Genomic DNA, 19,087 nt, shown 5'->3' with positions numbered 1-19,087 from the left:
GTACTCTCGGCGCATTGCATAACCGAATTACTGCCTCTCTTCCTATCCATCAGCAAACACGATTCATCTCAGCCAGCGCCAAGACAAACTTCACGCTTTTATATTCAAAGAATGGCCAATTTTGACCTCTCTGACCGCTGGCGCTCTTAAGGTCTCTCTCTCTCTCGTTCTCTCATGTTTTTCCCAACAATAAATAAATATAATTTGATCGGATTTTTTCCACCAGCTTCTGTTTGGCTTAATTAAACATTTGAATAAGTACATTCTTCACGCGACCGAGGCGGAATTGGGGCAAAGAAAGGTCTCACAGAGGACAACTGAAGTTCCCTGTGCAAAGTTGACCTAGAACAGCGGATCTGAGTGGCTAAGAACAGCCACAAAGGCAGATCTCCTCTCACCTCACATTGCAATTTAACGACACCCGAGCGGCGCTCCACGTGCTGGAAATTACATCAAAGTGGAAGCACTAATTAAGACCGATTTTATTGATCTTAAATAATTCATAGAGGCGAAGAAACAAAGACAGAGGAAGCCGCGATTCACCATTTTCCGAAAATTCACACAAAACAGTGGCGTAGAAGAATGTGGAGCAATTCTCAGTCACACAAGAAATGTGTAAAAAAAATGTGTTATATTGCTTTAACACACACCTTTGCTATTCTGAGTCACAGATTTTCTTTAAAAACAACTTCTTGAGCGATTTCCACTCAAACAAGATGTGTTAAAAATGTGTAATATTGGTTTAAAATATGCAAAAGTCCTTTTAAGATTGAGACTTTGGTGAATCCCATCCAAATACAAGATGGCCGGCAATGCCAGTGGTGAATTATTCCATACTTCGAAATGTGGTGAATTCTACCCTAACGCCCTCTTCATATTTATACATATAACAACTTCAAATGACGATTTTGTGGTTAAAAAATAACCACTTGTGTTATTTTAAACTGACTTTCAGATGTTGTTTTAAGAAATAATTGATTGTGGCTCTAATTTTAAAGCATGAACATTAAATATATTTGCAGTAAATTCTTTTTATCACAGATTTACTGATTTTTTTCTTGTATTTTTGATAATCTTGGTAAATTTCACAATTTTCCTCTTTTTAGACAATGTGGAATCGCGTAAAACTCCCTAACACTAACACACTGTTTTACTGGGAATACAAAAGTGTGTTAAAGTTTAACATTCATGTGTTTGACTGGAAATGCTCTCTGATTTTCAATCAAGATCATGAAAAATTATTGCAGAAAATTCTTCTTATCACGATTTTACTAATTCTTTACTTGAATTTCAACGTTTTTCCTCTCTTACACATTGTGGAATTGCTTAAAACTCTAAAACAGTGATTTTAAGGGGATTCAAAGTTTAACATTTGGCTGTGTTTGACTGGGAATTGATCCACATTTCCCTCAATTCAGCTTAGCGACAATTTCATCGTGTGTGTTCTTGAGTTTCAAGACGAATATCCGAAGGAAACCACAAAAGAGCGATTTGTCAGCAATTGACCACATTCACTACGCCACTGAATGGGCCGCAAGATCACGAGATTGAACAGCTGGATTCCAATAAATCTCACACATGACAATCGCGAGACGCGAGGAATCTGTAAAATCCTGTCAGTTGGAGGCCGGAAATGTGCCTAATCCAAGGTCCAGCCGGAAGAGCCAGAGAGAATTCTAATCAATCGAGCGTGTGTGGATTGGCGTGAGGCGTGTGCCCTTGGGCAAGGAAGTGCACGAAAGCGTCTCTTGTCTCTCTTCTGAAAACTCTCATGTCGCGCACCGCCTTGAGGGGGCATTTTTAATCGATCACACATAATTAAATAAATATATTGACCACAGAGAGCAAGTTGATACAAAAACTCTTTTATGCTGATCAACATTGAGCAATAGTCTTAAGGTCGAGAGTGTTAAAACATTTTGCAAGATACAAATGCTTTTTTTTTCAATGGTTTCTCGCGCGTCTCAAGTTCAAATGATGTCTTTCTCTCTCGAGAAAGCTCTGTTTTTTCTGGGGGGATTCTTCGCCCCGAACGAGTAGAAAAAAAAACCCGCTCAGAGGGTTTCCCACGTCCTTTCGCTGGGCATTTTTTTCTCTCCACACAGCAAATTGCCCAGAGATCCAAGGTTGAGCAGCGCTTGCGTGTGTGTCATCGGCAGTTCAAGGTGGCGCCCGGGCAATTCACGATCACGGATAAACACGACACTCGATGGTCAAACAATGCGCTCACACATCAGAGTTGATCGCCACGCGGCGCAAGAGCTTTTGCAGACTTTTACTAGACTTCTCATCAACTCTGACGCCGCCTGCTCGGCCGGGCGAACAAACCCGGATTAGAGACATCAAACACATTGATTGATATTGCTCGGGGTTCTCCAAACCAGGAACTTTGCGCCTTTGCATTGCTGAGGAGAGTCTTTTGTGTTGCGCGATTTCAACGGCAAAACGAGTTCTAATCGGCCACATTCACTTTTTTTCCCCATTAAACTCTTTGCCGCCGCCGCTTTTTTTCCACTCTCGGCTCAACCATTGGCCGGCCAGGCGACAAAAGGGGGTGGTGGCTTAATAAGGAGCACAACTCTTGCATCAGTACATTGTTCATTTTATTATTAGTTTATAATGTAGAATTAATCATTTTGTTTCACCTTTTCGACGCACTTCCAATCATAGTAATATAATTCTCACTAAAACTTCCTCTATCGCATTTTACCAATATGATAAGACTAAAATCTCTTGCTCTAATTAAATTCAAAGTATATAATAGCATATTTTCTTTTTTTAGCTAGGAACTACAATGAAGAAATAAGGGCAAATTGCAGTTCTTATACACTTAAAACTCTCTCTCGCTCTCGCTCTCTCTGTGTTAATGTAGAAAAAAGAAATCGCTTCTCTTTACCTTCTCACATTGGCTCATATTCATCCTCAAGTCCAGGCGGCGGAGGTTCAGATGATTTGGCCTTTTTGCTTGCTGGTTCATACTCCTCCTTAGGCTCTTCCACCTCTTCCGCCTTGGACGCCTTGATGTCCTCCAGAATGGCATCGTCGGGAACCATGCTCAGCAATTCCTCTTCACTCAACTGAGCCAGTTTGCTGGGCCCCGAATTGTCCACAGACTTGCATCCGGCTGGCTTGTAATCCACCGCCTGATAAGACGCCGCCGCTGCACTTGACGTCGCCATCGGCGTATACTCCTCATCATCCTCAGCCTCCAGCGCAGCAGGAGCGCCAGCGACGGACGTCGCAGTCACCAGAGGCGCTCCTCCACTGCCCGAGACATTCTTTATGCTCGCTAGTATCTCCGACAGATTGGATGGAATGGAGATGTTGGCGAGCGAAGGAATGGCAGCGGGAATGGCGGAAATGCCCGGCGGAGTGACGGGTCTCGATGGTGAATAGGGTTCATCCACAGCATCCTGTCCCTTATTCAGAATCCCCGCAATTTCCATCTTCTTCGCCCCAATCTGGCGATTCAACTCTTCCATCTTCCGCTGAATATCATCGGCATCGAGAGTATTCATGACCGCTGACGCGACAGGCGGAATCACGGGAATCTCCTCGTCACTCCCGCCAGGAGAGTAAGGCTCATCATCGTCAGGATTTGATTCTGCAACGTGAGCAAAGCAAACAAACAACCATAATGAGTCCAGTATTCAAATTCACACCGCCAATTTCCTGTATATATAAAATTCTTCGGCCAAAACAAATAAACGCCGCCATTCGTAGGCGTTTTCTCGTGAATATTCAAATGCAAAACGTCCCTCATAAATCACCATTGTGGATTAATTATAACTCATAAAAATATGTTCAAAAATTGTCCGTCAGATATATTAATTAAGAACACAAACAGAAATAGAGGAAAGTGGGGCCAATTTGGACTAATTTCTTAAATTCAATCCCTAATTCGAGGAGATTCCAATTAAGAACCTTTCAAACAATAATTCATTGGTCGTTGCAACATTACAGATTTCGTATTTCAATTCGTACAAGTTACGAATTTCAGTTGCAACTTTACACTTTTCATAGCTTTTATTGACAGCCGTGCGGTGGCGTTAGTGTTAAAGTACAAATTAAATACAGATGACGATGAAAGTCTTAATGTGGAGTTAGTTTAGTATGAAATTCCTGTGTCAAAAAGTCATATTTTGTCATATTTTGACTACTTTTCAGCGGCGATTCTAAGAGTGTTTTTAGGCCAGAATATTCCAACTTCCACCCGGTTTCTGCTCCCTGATGTAAGAAAATGATCTTCCCAAACTAATCTCAAGGAACTTCCATGAGTTTTCGTTCATTACCGAGAAATATTTTCAATGTTAGGAGTTGTAAATGTTTTCAGAAATCAATAAGTTTCTTCTTCTAATAAGTTGAAAGATGTCCGGAAACACATAACCTCAATCTGGTGCATTGAATTGTGTACAAATGACAAGATAAATTTGTACTAATCAATCTGAAAACGTCATTATTGTCAAATTCCTTAATTTTCACGCGAATTTTCCGGTTTTTCTTAACTTCACGCGACGAAATCTATCAATTGTCTTCAGACATCAACGTTTGAAACGTTTCAGGACTTGCAGAAGATAAATACCCTATACTTTCGTAAATGTTATGAATCGTAATCTTACAACGCAGTTTTCCAACTTTACAACTTTGACAGCTTATTTAAAATGTCAGGAAATTAAAGTTGCAACGACCGCTTAGAGAGATTCAAAAATTAAGAAAAAAATACTCTTACGCTGACTCCATTCTTCCCCTATTTGGAAAACATAGAGGAACACATTAAAAAAGCCACAAGTTTGAGGTGAAAAAAAAATCAGACAAATCCTTGAAATGCAAATTTTGCAATTAACAACTTTTTCACTCTTTCTCCCGCCCCTCTTTGTGACCTACAAAACTAGATATTATGTGCGAGAAAATGCTAATGCGGTGAATCACAATTTTCACTCTTCTTTTCACCACACAGACAAAAATTACACAACTTCTCCGCTTATTAAAATCTTCAACGCAAAATTTCACGGACTCACAATCAAATCAACTTTCTCATGCTATATATAAAATAATTCGAGGACTTTCCTTGATGCGTTATCGCGAGGAAATTGTTCTCTCAATGCAAATACTAGATAACATACCTTGAGGGACAACTGTGCTTTTTGCCGCTTTCACTGAAGCCTTGTCCTTAACACTCTGCTTCGGCATAATCATCATCAATTTCTTCCGTGACTCATGCAGACTCTTGTTCTTGATAACAGTCGACTGATTGGGACTTGTGGGCGGTGTGTTGCCATCGCTGGACGCCGTTGTCACTTTCGACAATCCGCCGATCCTCTTCGTGTGCTGAAAAGACACAAAACAGTTCAGCAAATGTGCACAGAAATTTCATCCACAAACTCACCTTTGAGGACACTTGAGTTGTGGCGATTCTCTTCACGCCCGTCTTGATCATCACAATGATGCCCAGAAGAAGGTCAGGACGATTATCCTCAAAGCCAATGCCCTTAATTGGCAACAGCACAGTCGGCAGGGACTTGTGAGCGGCCAATGGTGAGATGTAGAAGTCCTTGATTGACGTGGAAGCTGTCTTCACCACGCCCAGACGCTTCCGGGAGTCGAGATAGGAGTAGAGAGCAAAGTACTTTGCCTGCTCAGACTCCGTCTCAGCCTTGAACTGCATGATGAGTATCTCCTTGTTGCCACTCTTCTTGATCTTACTGATGTACTCCCACACCGTCTCAGGACTGATTCTGCCCACAATGTCCAGCGCTGCCGGCAATTCCTTGCCCACCGGCTCACATTCGCCACTCACGCTGAACGCCGAGATCTGGAATGTCGCCACATCCACCATATTAATGCTGCCCGTCCAGACGCTGGGCGGCGTTTCGTATTCCGACGCCTCCTCCTCAAATGCCGTCTCTGGTGGCGTGGGAATTGTGATGGTACTAGATGGCTCCTGATCACTCTCCACACTCATTGACTTCTTCGGTGGCTCAGGAATCTTACTCTCCTTCGGCACATCCTTCACCAGCTGCTGCTGCTGCTGCTGTTCCTCATTGATCTTCTCCTCCGTGAATGTCGGCTGCTTCTCAATAATCTCCGATGCCTTGAGAATCTTATCGATGAGATTGAAATTGAAACTCTCCTCCTTTCGCTCACTTCCTGTCGTCTTCACCTCCTTCACCATCGTCGGCTTCACTTCCTTCTTCGTGCTGGACGACACACCCTTCCTGTCGCGATCCCTGCTATCTCTGCTCCCCTTCTTGCCATCCCTGTGACGATCCTCCTTCTCTCTGCTCCGACTGCGTCGATCTCGACTGCGTTTCCGCTTATGCTTCGACGATTTGTTACTGCGCGAATCATGACGATCTCTGCTCCTGCTGCGCTTCTTGCTCTTGCTGGAGTGACCACTCTTGCTGCTGCTCACCACATCCTTTCCCTTCTCACCCCTGCCCGACGCCTTGTCTTTGGCTCCGCCCGCCTGCTCACTGCTGCTCGTCACAGTGGAATTGTTCAGCACTGACACAACATCCTCCACAGCAATGGAAGGATCCAGCGTCACACGCTCGCTGATTCTACTCTCAATCACCTCCTCACCCTTGTGCGTCTTCAGCACGTAATTCTTCGCGCACGCCAGCAAATCCAACTCTGACTTCTTAATCATCTCCAACTGATGTTTGTTCTCATTCTCACGCCACTGTGCCAACTCCTGACTCGCCAACTCCTCCGGCGCCATCCGGACAAGTTGACTGGGCAGAATCATCTTCTCACAAATCTTCTCCAACAGCGACATATTCTTCCTGTCTTTTATATTGAACATCAGCGAACGATATTTCGCTCGATACTTCGTTCCTGTGTCCTTACTGAATAGCGTGAACATTTCATACTCAACTTCTGTGGCAAATTTCGCCACTTCTTCAGCTGTCAATTTACCCTGAACATCAGGCGTATCAGCTATTCTGCTGGTCAATTGTTCCTTCAGTGTTCGCCTCACATTCACCCTGATTGGCTCCGGCTCTCCTCGCGTCACCTTCTGCTCACCAGAACTCGGAGATCTCTTCGTCTTCACCACGGGTAAAGTCTGTTGCTTCAGCATCGTCGCTTTCTGTCCAGATGAAGACGCCGATGATGATGAGGCTGATGTTGAGGGCTGTGGTTGCTTCACCGGCTTCGCTGTCACCTTTCCACTCGGATGCATCACGACAACTTGACCTTTTTGTGTCACTTTCAACTGTCCCTGCACTTTATCCTTCGCCGGAATCTCCTTCTCCACTTGCTGTTGTTGCCTCTTGAGAGCCATTTGCTTGGAAATGCTGGCCAATTGCGCCTGTTTTGCCTGAAGAACAAGAGAAACACAGCATATAAATCAATCTATCATGTGATTTGGACTCAGAAATCCCTTTTCTGACATCGGAGGATTACCTTAAATGCCTGCCCAAGAGCACTGCCCGGCTGCACGACTTCATAGTTGGGATTCTCCGACAGCCAGTGCTTGAGGTTCGTGAGCGTCGGCGCCGATTCACCGCTCAGACACTTGCCAGTCAATTTGTTGTACACAATCACCCGATCGAATTTGTTCTTCAGCACGCCAACCTTCTTCGTCGTCGGCGCCCCGGGCGGCGCCTTGGCCGGCGTCGTCTCCTTGGTTGTTGTGATCTTCGTGGTGACCATGGCGTGCTTGCGAATGCAATCATCACTGCAGTAGATGGAATTGAGTCGTGCCGCCTTCTTGCACACAATGCAACTCAACAATCCACCGCCGGACGACGAGGGCGACTGTGCGGCTGAGGCATCGTCCGCCGGCGCGCCCTTCTGCGGACGCCGGGCAAAAAAGCAAAGAGAGAAAAAAAAAACGATGGTAAATTAAAGGAAGAGAGCAACAGAACGGAAAAATAATTGATATTATGTGAGAAAGAAAGAGAGAAAAATATGAGTGGGAGAAAACTTAGGACGAAAATGCTGAATTTATACCAACACAACAAATAATTCTTGAGAGGTTCGACTGTTTTTTGTTTGTTTTTTGGTTTTACCAAACAGAAAGGAATTGAAAATTCCATGTTTTTTTTGCCTTTTTCCAGCACATGAAAGAAATCTTCTTTATTTTGCAAATTTTTTTCAGTATCTATTATTTTTGTTTAAATAAATTTGCATTTTCTCTCTTCTCCGTCTCACTTTCTCTCTCTCTCTCTCTCTCTCTCTCATGATTTAATAGTTATCATAATATCAGTTAAATTACTATTATTATTATAGTTTTTAGTTATGATTAATATCACAATTGAGACGTTTAAACATGCTTGAGAACAATATCTTACAATACAATACAAGTATTTTTCTCAGAGACAATTTTGTTCCTAACTTTCTTTCTTTCTTCTCCTTCTTCTGGAAATCTTGTTATCTGTTGTGTTAGTAGATTACACAATACAATTTTCGAGAAACATTATCAAACACACTATTTCAGTGATTTCAGTTTGAGAAAGTATTTGGAATATTGTGCATAATAATGTTTCTCCAACTAGTTTTTGTTTACTTTACTCGAATTAAACTACTTAAATTTACAATTGTTTGCTTCTTTCTTCTTTTTAGCCACACAAAATTACTTCGCCGGCTCGTGTGAGAAAAACAGATGGCTTTTCTTATCACACAAACGTCCATCCGGCGAAGTCACTTTGGCATTACTAATGTGAATATTTCTGGGTAAACATAATCTTCTCTATTTCACTTCACATCACTCTCAATTTCCCCCTTTTTCTCTCTCTCTCTCTCTTTCTCTCTCTTCTTCTCAGAAACACCTTCAGCAGGACAAGACGGAAAAGCCCACAAAATATACAAATAAATCGAAGGGTGAATTGAAAACTATGGAAAATCGATTTATCATAGTTTTCGTCTTATTTGTTCTTCTAAAAAGCACAAATGAAAAAATTGTCATGTTTTCTGAATGAAAAGTCGAATATTCACTGTTCAAAATGTCTCAAAATTGCAATCAAACGCATAAAAAGCCTTTTCAGAAAATAATTACAGGTTTTCAGAATCTTCTTTAAATGTTTTTTAGACTTTGAATGAATATTTTTCATATCTTTTAAATTTATTCACTTGAAAACTGCAAAGAAAAGTTGATTTTTTAATTTTGTTTGGATAAAATCGACTTTGAAAAGTAATATTTTCGGATTTTCTAATTATTTTGTCATATTTTAGTTAAAAATTCCGATAAATACCAAAAAATCATCTGAAATTTTCACAAAATAAAAATACAGAACAATATTTGCACTTTAACGGATGATTTGAAGGCGTTTTGAGGTAAATTTAGCAAATTTCGCAGCTAAATTTGCACTAACTTTGCCGGAAAAATGGCGTTTTTGGCTTTTCACAGTTTTCCTTTCACCCGTCGAAATGTGAATTTCTGCAATCACTGTCGCGGCAAAGTGCCAAAAAAGAGAGAAAACTTATCGTATGCGAAGCTGCAGAGACTTCAGCGATAAGATACTGAGGGTGTTTCTGGTGTTGCGCGAGAGCTTTTTAGATGGAAGTCAAAGACAAACCTTGGCTGGGCCGCTCTTCTTCAGGCAATTCGGACACCGCCACTCAATTCCCTGCTCCTCCATCTGCTGCCCCATCGCCTTCGTGATGTTCACGCACTTGCCGTGGAACCAATCCTCGCACGAGTCGCAGCAGATCATGAAGCGATTGTTGTGCGGCTGCTTGCAAATGCACCACAATCTGCAAGAAAAGAGACGACAAACAGTGTGAGAAATTGACTAATCAACTTGACTGAGATGTTCCAAGACGAGATGATCAACAAGACAAGCGTGAAAGTGATCAAAGTATTTCCAATCAAAACGAAAACTCAGTGGCTTTATTGGTAATAAAATCATAACATGACAATAGAAACAATTAATAAAAATCACGTCAGTCTTCTTCCTCTTGTCCCTCTCTTGTCCCATCTGGAGGATAATATTCAAGACGATTTATTGAGTGTCACAGAGACCAAGGAAACAATCCACTCACCTATCCGGGTCATCCTCAGAGTTCCAGCTGGCGTCAGAGTCCATGTTGTCCTCGGATTCCGCCACCGAAGGCGTCGCTGAAGTCCTGCGACTGTTGGACTTGGACGAAGCCTCCTTCGACACGATCTTCTTCACCGCCGGCAGCACTTCCGCCTCCCTCGGCTTGTGCTGCGGCGTGGACGTCGGCGAGGACGCCACGGATGTGTTGGGCGTGGACGCTGAGCTCTGGGCGCGCCTCTTGGCGCCCCTCGTCGTGGGCGCCTCAATGGGCGGCAGCGTGATCACTCGCCCGTCGCTCCGCACAATCGTGATGGGCTCCTTGCGATTCACCGACATGATGCTGGCGGCCGCCTCCTTGGCCATCTGCTTCTGCTTGGCCAGCTTCACGAACGGACTCTCGCGCTCCTCGGTCTTTGGTGTGCTCGTGAGCGTCGGCGTGGACACGGCGGACATGGAGGTGGTGGCCAAGGAGGTCTGCACGCACAACACCTGCTTGTCTATCACCTCCTGCAGATTCTTGTTCTCCACCAACTCCGCCACGTGCTGCAGCAAATCCTCCGGAAGCCCATCCTCAGACGTGAGGCCGGCCAGCAGGTCCAGATCCGTCGTGGTCGCCGTCGTGGACTGCGCCGCAGCACTGCTGGTGGCCACTTGGGCACTATTCAGCCCAATCACATCATTCAGCAGCTGCGGATCAATTGTCGTCTCCGGATTCTCCAGCATCTTCACAATACTCGGAATATCCTCCGCCATCTGTTGACTCCCGCCGTCAATCTGCGTCTTCTCCAGCTCCTGCTTCACAATCGAATCAATCAACTCCAGCTGATCCCTGTCCGTCTCCAGGGCAGTGTCCTTCTTCTGCGCGTACGTCTTGGCGTACACGAGCGGCGGCGGCTCCTGCTTCGTCACCTCCGCCGATACCTTCTTGATAATGTCAGGCGCAGAGAAGAGCGACGTCATGTCCGTGAAGAGAGCCTCCACATGCGCCGGCGGCTTCTTCTCCTTCTTCACCAGCAACTGCACAACTGGCGACTTCACCGGCTCAACAACAACTGCCTTCGGCGGCTCCTCTTCCCTCTTCTTCACCTTCACCGGCGACGCCTTGACAGGCCTCGGCTTGGCCTTCTTCTTCCCACTATCGTCCTTGCCCTCCTCCTCCTCACCGCCACTCTCCTCAATGCTCTGCCGCTTCCGCGCGACGCCGCGACTCCGCGCGCTCTGATTCGCCTTATTATTCCCCTGACCGCGGATCTTCTTCGGCGCCCGACGCGACACACGATCATTCACCGTATAGTCCAGATCACTGTCCCGATCGTTCTCACTCTCACTCACACTGAATTCACTGTCACTCTCCGTTGACTCTGTGGCATCGGACTTCTCGCCCTCGGACTCCTCCTTGGCTGCTGCCGGCTTGCGAGGCTCCGCTGGCGCACTCTCCACGCTCCTCTTCACCTCCTTGGCCGGCTGGGCGACTGTGGGCGTCTGCGAGCGACTGGCCGGGTGTCTCTGACTCGGCGAAGTCAGCGGCGTGTAGCAGTGATCATTGTGGATGCTCTTAACGCGTTCTTCATTGTCAATGTCCAGCAGTAAATGGGAACTCATGCCAGCATACTCTGAAAACAGCCCAGAGAACATCATATCACATTTTATGGCCTAAAGAAAAGCTGTAGAGACTCACGGAGGATTTCAGAAGCGAGCTTCTTGGCTTCATCCGGCGGATAAAAGTCTTCAACTGTAACCCTAACATGTGGTGCTTCCTCGTCTGCATCATTCCGTGTGGCCTCAATGTCCATATCATCCCCGGCCTTGTCCAGCTGCTGCTCCTCCCGCTCCAGCTCCTCCTTCAGACTCGGCGTTGGCGATGTCACTCGAACGACGCTCACGGATGTGTTTCCAGACTCATTTTCTGCAATAATTCCAAGCACACGGCGTCAGTTAGGCGGCTCCGGAGGCACTTTATCGTTTGTTTGGAGTGAATTTTACTCAAATAACTGCGAAGAGCTGTTGGATCTACGGACACAACGCTTCCATCCTTATTCATAACAATTACCAAGCTGTTGTCAATCCTATTTTGTGCCGTGAAGTCCGTAAATACCGAATTCGACATTGTCAACAGAGCTTGGCGTCATTTTACAGTCCCGGACGCGCACAAACAGCCAAAACCGTGTCCGGGAGACTCACCCGTCCGGGGGAAAAACGACGCGCGCGCGAGAAGGCCACACCAGGGAAAATGTCACACGCCAACTTCTCACCACTTTTCCACCGTCACACCACAACGCCCACCCCGAAAATCCACTTGCAATCTATTCACCAGCACGCGGGTCACACTTTGTACACACTCACGCGGTCAGCGGGGCGCTATTACACGGTGGAAAAGTACTTTTTCTCCAGCATTGTGCTATTTGAAGCGCTGAGCGGCCATGATGCCAAATGCGGAAAACCGATCGATTCCCGCAACTTTGACTCGCAACCGTTGGCAGCACTGCTCGTGACGTCACGCCTTGTTTTCCGATCGAATTTGCTCGCTTCTTCATCTCCATCGTCCAGCCTTTCAGCCACATTTCTCGAGCACACGGACAGAGCTGGTGAGGTGTTGCGATGGCAAGTCAAACGCAGGGAATTCAGCAGCTGCTGGCAGCGGAAAAGAGGGCGGCTGAGAAGGTGGCCGAGGCGAGAAAACGTGAGTTTACAGCGAAGAGTTCGCTTCCAAGGTTTTCCACAGCTGACATTTCTTCCACGTTCCAGGGAAGGCTGTGCGCCTGAGGAAGGCCAAGGAGGAGGCTCAGGATGAGATTGAGAAGTACCGCCAGGAGAGGGATCGTCAGTTCAAGGAGTTCGAAGCCAAGGTAGGCAAGCAAGTGTGCGCATAGGGAAAAGTGGGGCATTTTGGGGGCAAAACTGAGGACATCTTGATGGGGGAAAAAACTCGATTTGCGCTCTACTTTTCTCTCTCAATGACACTATTTGCAGTACATGGGGTCCCGCGAGGGCGTCGCCGCGAAGATCGACAGCGACACGAAGGTGAAGATTGAGGAGATGAATCGAATGCTGGTGTCCAACAAGGATGTGGTTGTGCAGGAACTCCTCGATCTCGTCTATGACATCAAGCCGGAGATCCACCGGAATTTCCAGATGAAGTAAGAAGGGGCTCCGCCCCATCGCCATGCCGTCATTCTAGGCAAAATTCTCATGACATGTAAAGAAAATCCAAGCCAAAGGCAGTAAAAGGCGCCGTTTAAAATTTGTCCATGGCAATAAGAATTTATGTTGCTGAGCTCCGGGAGACTTTTCGAGAATCTCAAGGTTCACGCGTCGCCAGACGTGTGTTGCATATGTAAATTGATTTAAAACATTTATTTTAGCCATTATATAAATCTGCAATTGCCGTATATAATTGAAAAAAAAATTGTAAGATAGAGCTTTTCTCTCCCATCGTAAATCTTAGTTGTTTTTTTTCTTATTCCTCCACACACACACACACACACAACGTCTACGCTCGTAGATTCACCATTTAGGCACAATATATTTTTCTCTTGTTAAAGACAATTAGGTATATATATATACGTTCTCTGTGTGCACATTCAATTAATTCGTGTGTCGACAAATCAAATTGGAAAGAAAAGATTCGTTCAATAAATGGTTCAATGTTCAACAGTGGATTTTCTCTCTCTCGCGCGCGATATTCTTCATCTGGTCAGGACGTATAGGAAAATAGATGCTGTGTTTTAGTGCCTGATTCACCGCTTCTCTATTTGAGGGGCTTCTCCTCCGGAATGGTGGGCGATTGTGGAGCCGTGGAAGTTCTCGAATCCTCATGATAGTCACTAAAACTATGGACGCTATTGGAACGACTGTTGGAGACTTTCGTCTGCTTGAAAGGACAGAAAACACAGCGTTAGAAATCAATCAAAACACTTTTTCTCAGATATTTCATACCTTGACATTCTCATAGGCTGAGCCAACGCGCTCTTCGAAGGACTTGAAGGACTCTGAGTTCTTCATTTGACTGATTTTCGTCGAAAGACCACCGAAGAGTGAAGATGTCTTCTCAGCTGTTGACTTGAAGACATTTTCGGTCTTCTGATAGCTGCAAAAACACCCCCCCAATAAGAGACACGAATTAGAAGCAAATCAGAGGGAAAGAAGACAATTTCCCAAGGGTTTCTCAAGCGAAGAATGAAAACCACTTCAGTCCGAAATATGACGGAATGGAAGAATGGACGGGAATGACAAGAATTGATTAAATTAAACATGAAAAACCCAAGAAATACGCGGAATATGTTGAAAATATCCCGTTTTCTAGTGGGAATACTGAATTTTATACTAAAATCGCATTTTCACGCAATTTTCCTTCCATTTTAACACTCTCTCTATGATTTCCTAAAGAGTTTCAAAGTTTTTCTAACATTTTTACAACATTTAGAATAGTTTCAAGCCTCAGAATAACCATTAAAGCGTTAAAAAGAATTTTGTAGTAAAAAATTAGTGTAAGAAAAGCAATTCCGAGCATCAAATTGGGTTATTAGAAAAAACTCTTGGAGAAATTGAGGGAAAAATGCCGATTAAAAAAGTATAAGATGAAGCAAAATACAGGTAAAAGGCAAGAGGAGTGAAAAAGAGTTGTAAAAAAATCACAACTGAAGAAGAATCGAACCCGCGACACTTTACGATCTTGTGCGAAATTCTCTTATAATGAAGATTTGCGCTGGAATTTCTTCATATCTCTCTAACTAGACGATTTCGAAAAAACAATTTCGAATAAGTTTCAGAAGGATAAAAAGAATATTTCGAAGAATTGATTGGAATGGAAAGGAATTTTGGTGAATGAAAAAAACAACTTTTCTCCCACTTGAGTAACCCTTGCAATTTCCAAGCAATTTCTCTAAATTCTACAGAACAGAAGCAGCTAAAAACAGAAGCTAAGAAATCTACAATACTTACATTGGCGCATCCTGGACGGCTTTAGTGAAATTTCCCACCTTCTCCTCGACCGTTTGATATCTGAGCAATTCCACAGACCAAATGGCAGTGTTTTGGGGGTGGATTTTAAGGAGAAATGACAAAAGAAAGACCAATGCAAACAGAAGAAATAAAAATACGGATAAGCGATAGAGATAAACATATAAAAACCATCACCGTAAAGTGCAAACTATGCTTCTAAAGTCTATGCAAAGTGCATTTAATGGTTAATTCATTGTCTCGTGTGTGAGTTTTACTATCGCGGAGAGAAAGAAAGAGTTTTTTCAGCCATGATAACATTTCACTGGGCAAAATTAATCACCCATTGAAGTCATTGAAGGCATTGAAGGCATTGAAATTGACAAAGTCGCGGTATTTAGGACACTTTTTCAATGAACAAACCATCAAATCGAGCGACTTGAGGACTTACACGTTGCTCTCCTTGACATTCTTAATGCCCTGATTCATGTCATCGGTGATCTCCTTCCACACTGTGATGCCCAGCTTCCTCTTCAGCTCACTGGAGTGACGCACCTTGGACGCCAGCACCGTCCGCAGCGTCGTGATCTCCTCCTCCACGCGCGACAGCTCCTGGCTCCACTCCGCCTTCTGGCGCTCCTGCTCCTCCAGCGACAAGCCCGCCAGCTCGTCCACTACATCAACGGCAGATCCCACAGATCCGGGAGATACATCGGACAGCTTCGCCGAGTTGTCTGCAAAGAGAGACAAGAAACACAAAGATAGAAAACAGAGAGAAAAACACTCAATCTGAAAGAATCAACCAGCGTCGCCAAAGTGGAGGAACTTCTTGTAGTTCTCATTGCTGGAAATGCGAGCCAAGTAGGGCTTTGAGAAGTCTATGAAAGTCACTTTCACATCGCGCAGCTTCCGCTTCGTCAGCAACCGAATCCGCCTGGCCCTGGACGCGGGCACGAACTCCGCCTCGACGGTCTGGAGCTCGTCATCAGGCACCCCGAGCAGCTGGTCGAGGGTCAGTGATCTCAGATAGAGTTCAGTCTCGCGCGACCACTCGCACGTGTCCTCGTCGCCAAAGAGACTCCTGTGATCGAACTCCGTCACCTCGTCCAGCGACGGCGTGGCGCCGTTGGCCAGACGCGGAAAGTACGGATCCTCAATGTACTCCAAACTGGGTGGATCATCTTCGCCCATTTTCTCTCGCACAACACACAAAGACTTCACAGCACTTTCACAGCCTCTCTCACGGCCTCATCTCTGGCCCTGGACACACACAGCTCTCGCGTCCTGCACAGGCTCCACTGGCACAATCCCGACCACACTCTCTCTCTGCGCGTTCCTCGCTCAACAGGTTTCTAAAAATTTCTTCGCCTTCTTTCTGCTGCTGCCCTCCCAGCAAATTGCACTCTCTTCGCGGCCCTCTCGCTCTTCCACGTCCACTCTTTCGCGCACTTTTCTTCAGCTGCAGCAATGGTGCCAACTTGAGCCTCTCTCTCTCGCTCTCTTTGCCTCTGTGCCGTCTTGCCCGCGTTGCTCGTTTCTCCATCATCACACGAGCAACCATTGAAAAGACTCACATAAAAAAAACCACCAACAAAAAATATAGTAATTGCGTGTGGTTCCTCAACCTTCGCCTCTCTTCATGACTCACTCACAAACCAAGTCTCAAACTGTCTCTGATAGCCGAGAAACTATACTCCAGTATTTACATTATTTATCAATGAGATGAGAAGAACATTTCAAAGTTTATCAACGATGGATTTCACACGGCGAACCATACAAAATGCGCCACAATTCAATTGGTTGAATGGCTGACGAAGGAATCGTTGGAACTTTACTATCATAACAATTTTAAATAAGCTGTCAAAGTTATGGATTCATAACATTTATAAAAGTGGGGAATTTGACTTCTGCGACATCTGAAACGCTTCAAACGCTGACGTCTGACGTCAATTCATATATTTCGTCAAGTGAAGATAAGAAAACCCAGAAAATTCATGTGAAAATCAAGAAACTATACGAAAATATTAATGTTTTCTGGTTAATAAATACAAATTGAATGAATTTTTCTGTCCTATTGTGCTCATCTTAATTTACCAGATTGAGGTTATGTGTTTCCGGACATCTTTTGACTCTTTCCAAAGAAACTTACTGATTTTCGAAAGCATTTGCAACCTTTGCATTGAAAATACTCCTCGATAGTCACTGAAAACTGGAAGTTTCTTGAGATCACTTTGGGAAGATCACGGAAAAATACGCTTCTTGTACCGCGTCTGGCCTAAAAACACTCTTAGAGCCGCGGTTCAAAAATAGTCTCAAGGAAATGACTCTGACAACGGAATTACGTATTAAATAAACTCTCAATTTCGCTTTTCATCGTTATCTGTATTTAATTCGTACTTTACACTAGCGCCACCAGACGGCTGTCAATATAAGTTATGAAAAGCGTAAAGATGCAACCGAAATTCGTAACTTTTACAAACTGAAATACGAAATCCGTAATGTTGCAACGACTCAAATGTTTGGCCTTTTACACCAATATTAAACGCTGAAAGCACAAGAAATCAGCAATTTGCCTGACTTGCCCTGTGTGTCTTTTCGTTGAACTCTGAGCGCTGAATTTCTCAAGAGTCTGCTAAATATCGCCAATAAGGTGGAGCCTGTCGATCTCTAGTAACGGGATTGTTTCTTGTCTTTCTCCTCAAATTGCTAATCAATCTTCACACCTGGATTTAACCTGCTTTTCTCTCTCTCTCTCTCTCTTGCTCCTCATCTCCAAAGACTTCCCAGAATCATCGCCAAAGAGATTTTTCCAAGGTGAATTCCTCTGCTTTCTCGCCTGCGAAGCCACACAATGGCTCTTGTTTTCCTCTTCTCGTCCGTCATTCTGTCTTCTTTTCCACCTGAAGCAGCCTTTGGAACGTGGCGTCTGGACTGAGCGTGTATGGGTGTGACTCACCGATGGCCAATTGCGGCTCCGCCGCCGATAAAGCACTGCTCTCGATGGGGATTCTCTGGCCAGAATCACCGCTTCCGTGACTCATCGCGAGTCAGGAGCAGATGGCCAACATTCGACGAGCTTTCCAGCTTCCCAGCTTCCATTTCCAATCTGAATCACGCTCTCTCAGAGATTCCGGATACCGGATGGCCTTCCCATGACTCCCGGACAGTAATTACTGGGAATTTTCATCGCAATAACAACAGCAATCGTGTGACTTAATCAAACCTCTTTAACCTTCCTGAAAACCACCTCAAAACCCACATTTCTCCCACTTTCTGCACCCAAATCTCACTATAATTCATCAAGTGAATTCACGAGAAGTCTCCTGATAGCGAGGGTCACACGTTTTACGGGAAAACATTATCAGAAAAATGGGCATTTTGATAAAGCCGATCCTGCACTTTATTGAACTGCAAGGCGGCCCACGAATCTCCTAAAACTCCGCGAATTCCCGCGGAATTTTCCACACTCACCTGTCGGTGACTTATCCATCCTGCAATCCGCTCTACTTTACACCAGCAAACACCACTAGTTTTTCCAGAAATCTCCGGGGAAAAGTGCCTTTTAACTGCGTTGCAACTTCACCAAAAAGGTTCTTCTTCTTATTCTTTTGAGTTTTCTCGCCGAACAGTCAGTGCTGTCATGCCAGTCCGCGCACGGCTGCCAACATTTCACAATGAGACTGCGACGACCTCTGCTGGCAATGAAAGGCAACGTTTCTCATTTGAAACTTCAATTTTGTGTCTTTGATTTTACACTCAGATAAACACAAATCCAGAAGAGAAAAAGTCAAAGATTGATTTTCAAGTAACTTTATTAGTTGATTTTTCACTAAATTGGCTTAGTTTTGTTTCTCACCTACGAATTAGTTCAACTTGAATTTCTATGAATATATATATTTAAGTATATTTTGGACTAAAATCGTTAGACTCTGAAGAAAAGTGCTGCTAAAAAATACGTGCAATGTCTCAACGCAATACTTTTTGATCCACTGTTTCGCCGGTTCATAGCTTTTCATCAATCACAGATACTGTTTTCAATACGCAAGTTTTCTCGACCATTTCTCAATCCATATCCTTGCCATGTTTCACATTTTCTGAGCCTTTCACAAAAAGAGAGAAAAAAAGGTGGAATTTCATGTAACATTTTCTACAATATTTTCATT

The 19,087-nt window shown here is 44.4% G+C and overlaps 3 protein-coding genes across 7 annotated transcripts; 1 reads left to right on the top strand and 2 right to left on the bottom strand.

Annotated features, from left to right (window-relative positions):
- Positions 1 to 2,586: 2,586 nt before the first annotated feature.
- On the bottom strand, positions 2,587 to 12,422 carry LOC132260982 (PHD finger protein 3). Of its 2 annotated transcripts, none has more exons than XM_059759433.1 (8): positions 11,970 to 12,422; positions 11,665 to 11,892; positions 9,988 to 11,599; positions 9,522 to 9,699; positions 7,408 to 7,797; positions 5,387 to 7,321; positions 5,124 to 5,328; positions 2,587 to 3,604 (listed from the first exon to the last, which is right to left on the bottom strand). In XM_059759433.1, exons 1-8 carry the CDS (start codon positions 12,091 to 12,093, stop codon positions 2,901 to 2,903), a joined length of 5,376 nt encoding a protein of 1,791 aa, XP_059615416.1. In that variant the 5' UTR covers positions 12,094 to 12,422; the 3' UTR covers positions 2,587 to 2,900. The 2 variants fall into 2 exon arrangements, with proteins under 2 accessions (XP_059615416.1, XP_059615417.1); XM_059759434.1 differs by having other exon boundaries at positions 12,037 to 12,085.
- A 39-nt stretch (positions 12,423 to 12,461) lies between these two features.
- LOC132260985 (V-type proton ATPase subunit G-like) lies at positions 12,462 to 13,638 on the top strand. The gene is made up of 3 exons (XM_059759439.1): positions 12,462 to 12,666; positions 12,732 to 12,832; positions 12,957 to 13,638. The coding sequence occupies exons 1-3, from the start codon at positions 12,585 to 12,587 to the stop codon at positions 13,125 to 13,127; spliced, it is 354 nt and encodes a 117-aa protein (XP_059615422.1). The 5' UTR covers positions 12,462 to 12,584; the 3' UTR covers positions 13,128 to 13,638.
- On the bottom strand, positions 13,325 to 18,585 carry LOC132260983 (tumor protein D52). 4 transcript variants are annotated; one of them, XM_059759438.1, is made up of 5 exons: positions 18,396 to 18,585; positions 15,376 to 15,658; positions 14,928 to 14,987; positions 13,923 to 14,073; positions 13,325 to 13,857 (listed from the first exon to the last, which is right to left on the bottom strand). In XM_059759438.1, exons 1-5 carry the CDS (start codon positions 18,412 to 18,414, stop codon positions 13,735 to 13,737), a joined length of 636 nt encoding a protein of 211 aa, XP_059615421.1. In that variant the 5' UTR covers positions 18,415 to 18,585; the 3' UTR covers positions 13,325 to 13,734. The 4 variants fall into 4 exon arrangements, with proteins under 4 accessions (XP_059615421.1, XP_059615418.1, XP_059615419.1 ...); XM_059759435.1 differs by lacking the exon at positions 18,396 to 18,585 and adding an exon at positions 15,728 to 16,612; XM_059759436.1 differs by lacking the exon at positions 18,396 to 18,585 and adding an exon at positions 15,728 to 16,470 and having other exon boundaries at positions 13,325 to 13,854.
- Between the last annotated feature and the right edge of the window lie 502 nt (positions 18,586 to 19,087).

The sequence above is a fragment of the Phlebotomus argentipes genome, unplaced genomic scaffold (assembly GCF_947086385.1).
Source record: "Phlebotomus argentipes unplaced genomic scaffold, Phlebotomus argentipes genome assembly scaffold_18, whole genome shotgun sequence".
Taxonomy (NCBI): domain Eukaryota; kingdom Metazoa; phylum Arthropoda; class Insecta; order Diptera; family Psychodidae; genus Phlebotomus; species Phlebotomus argentipes.
This window is presented reverse-complemented; position numbering and strand designations above follow the sequence as displayed.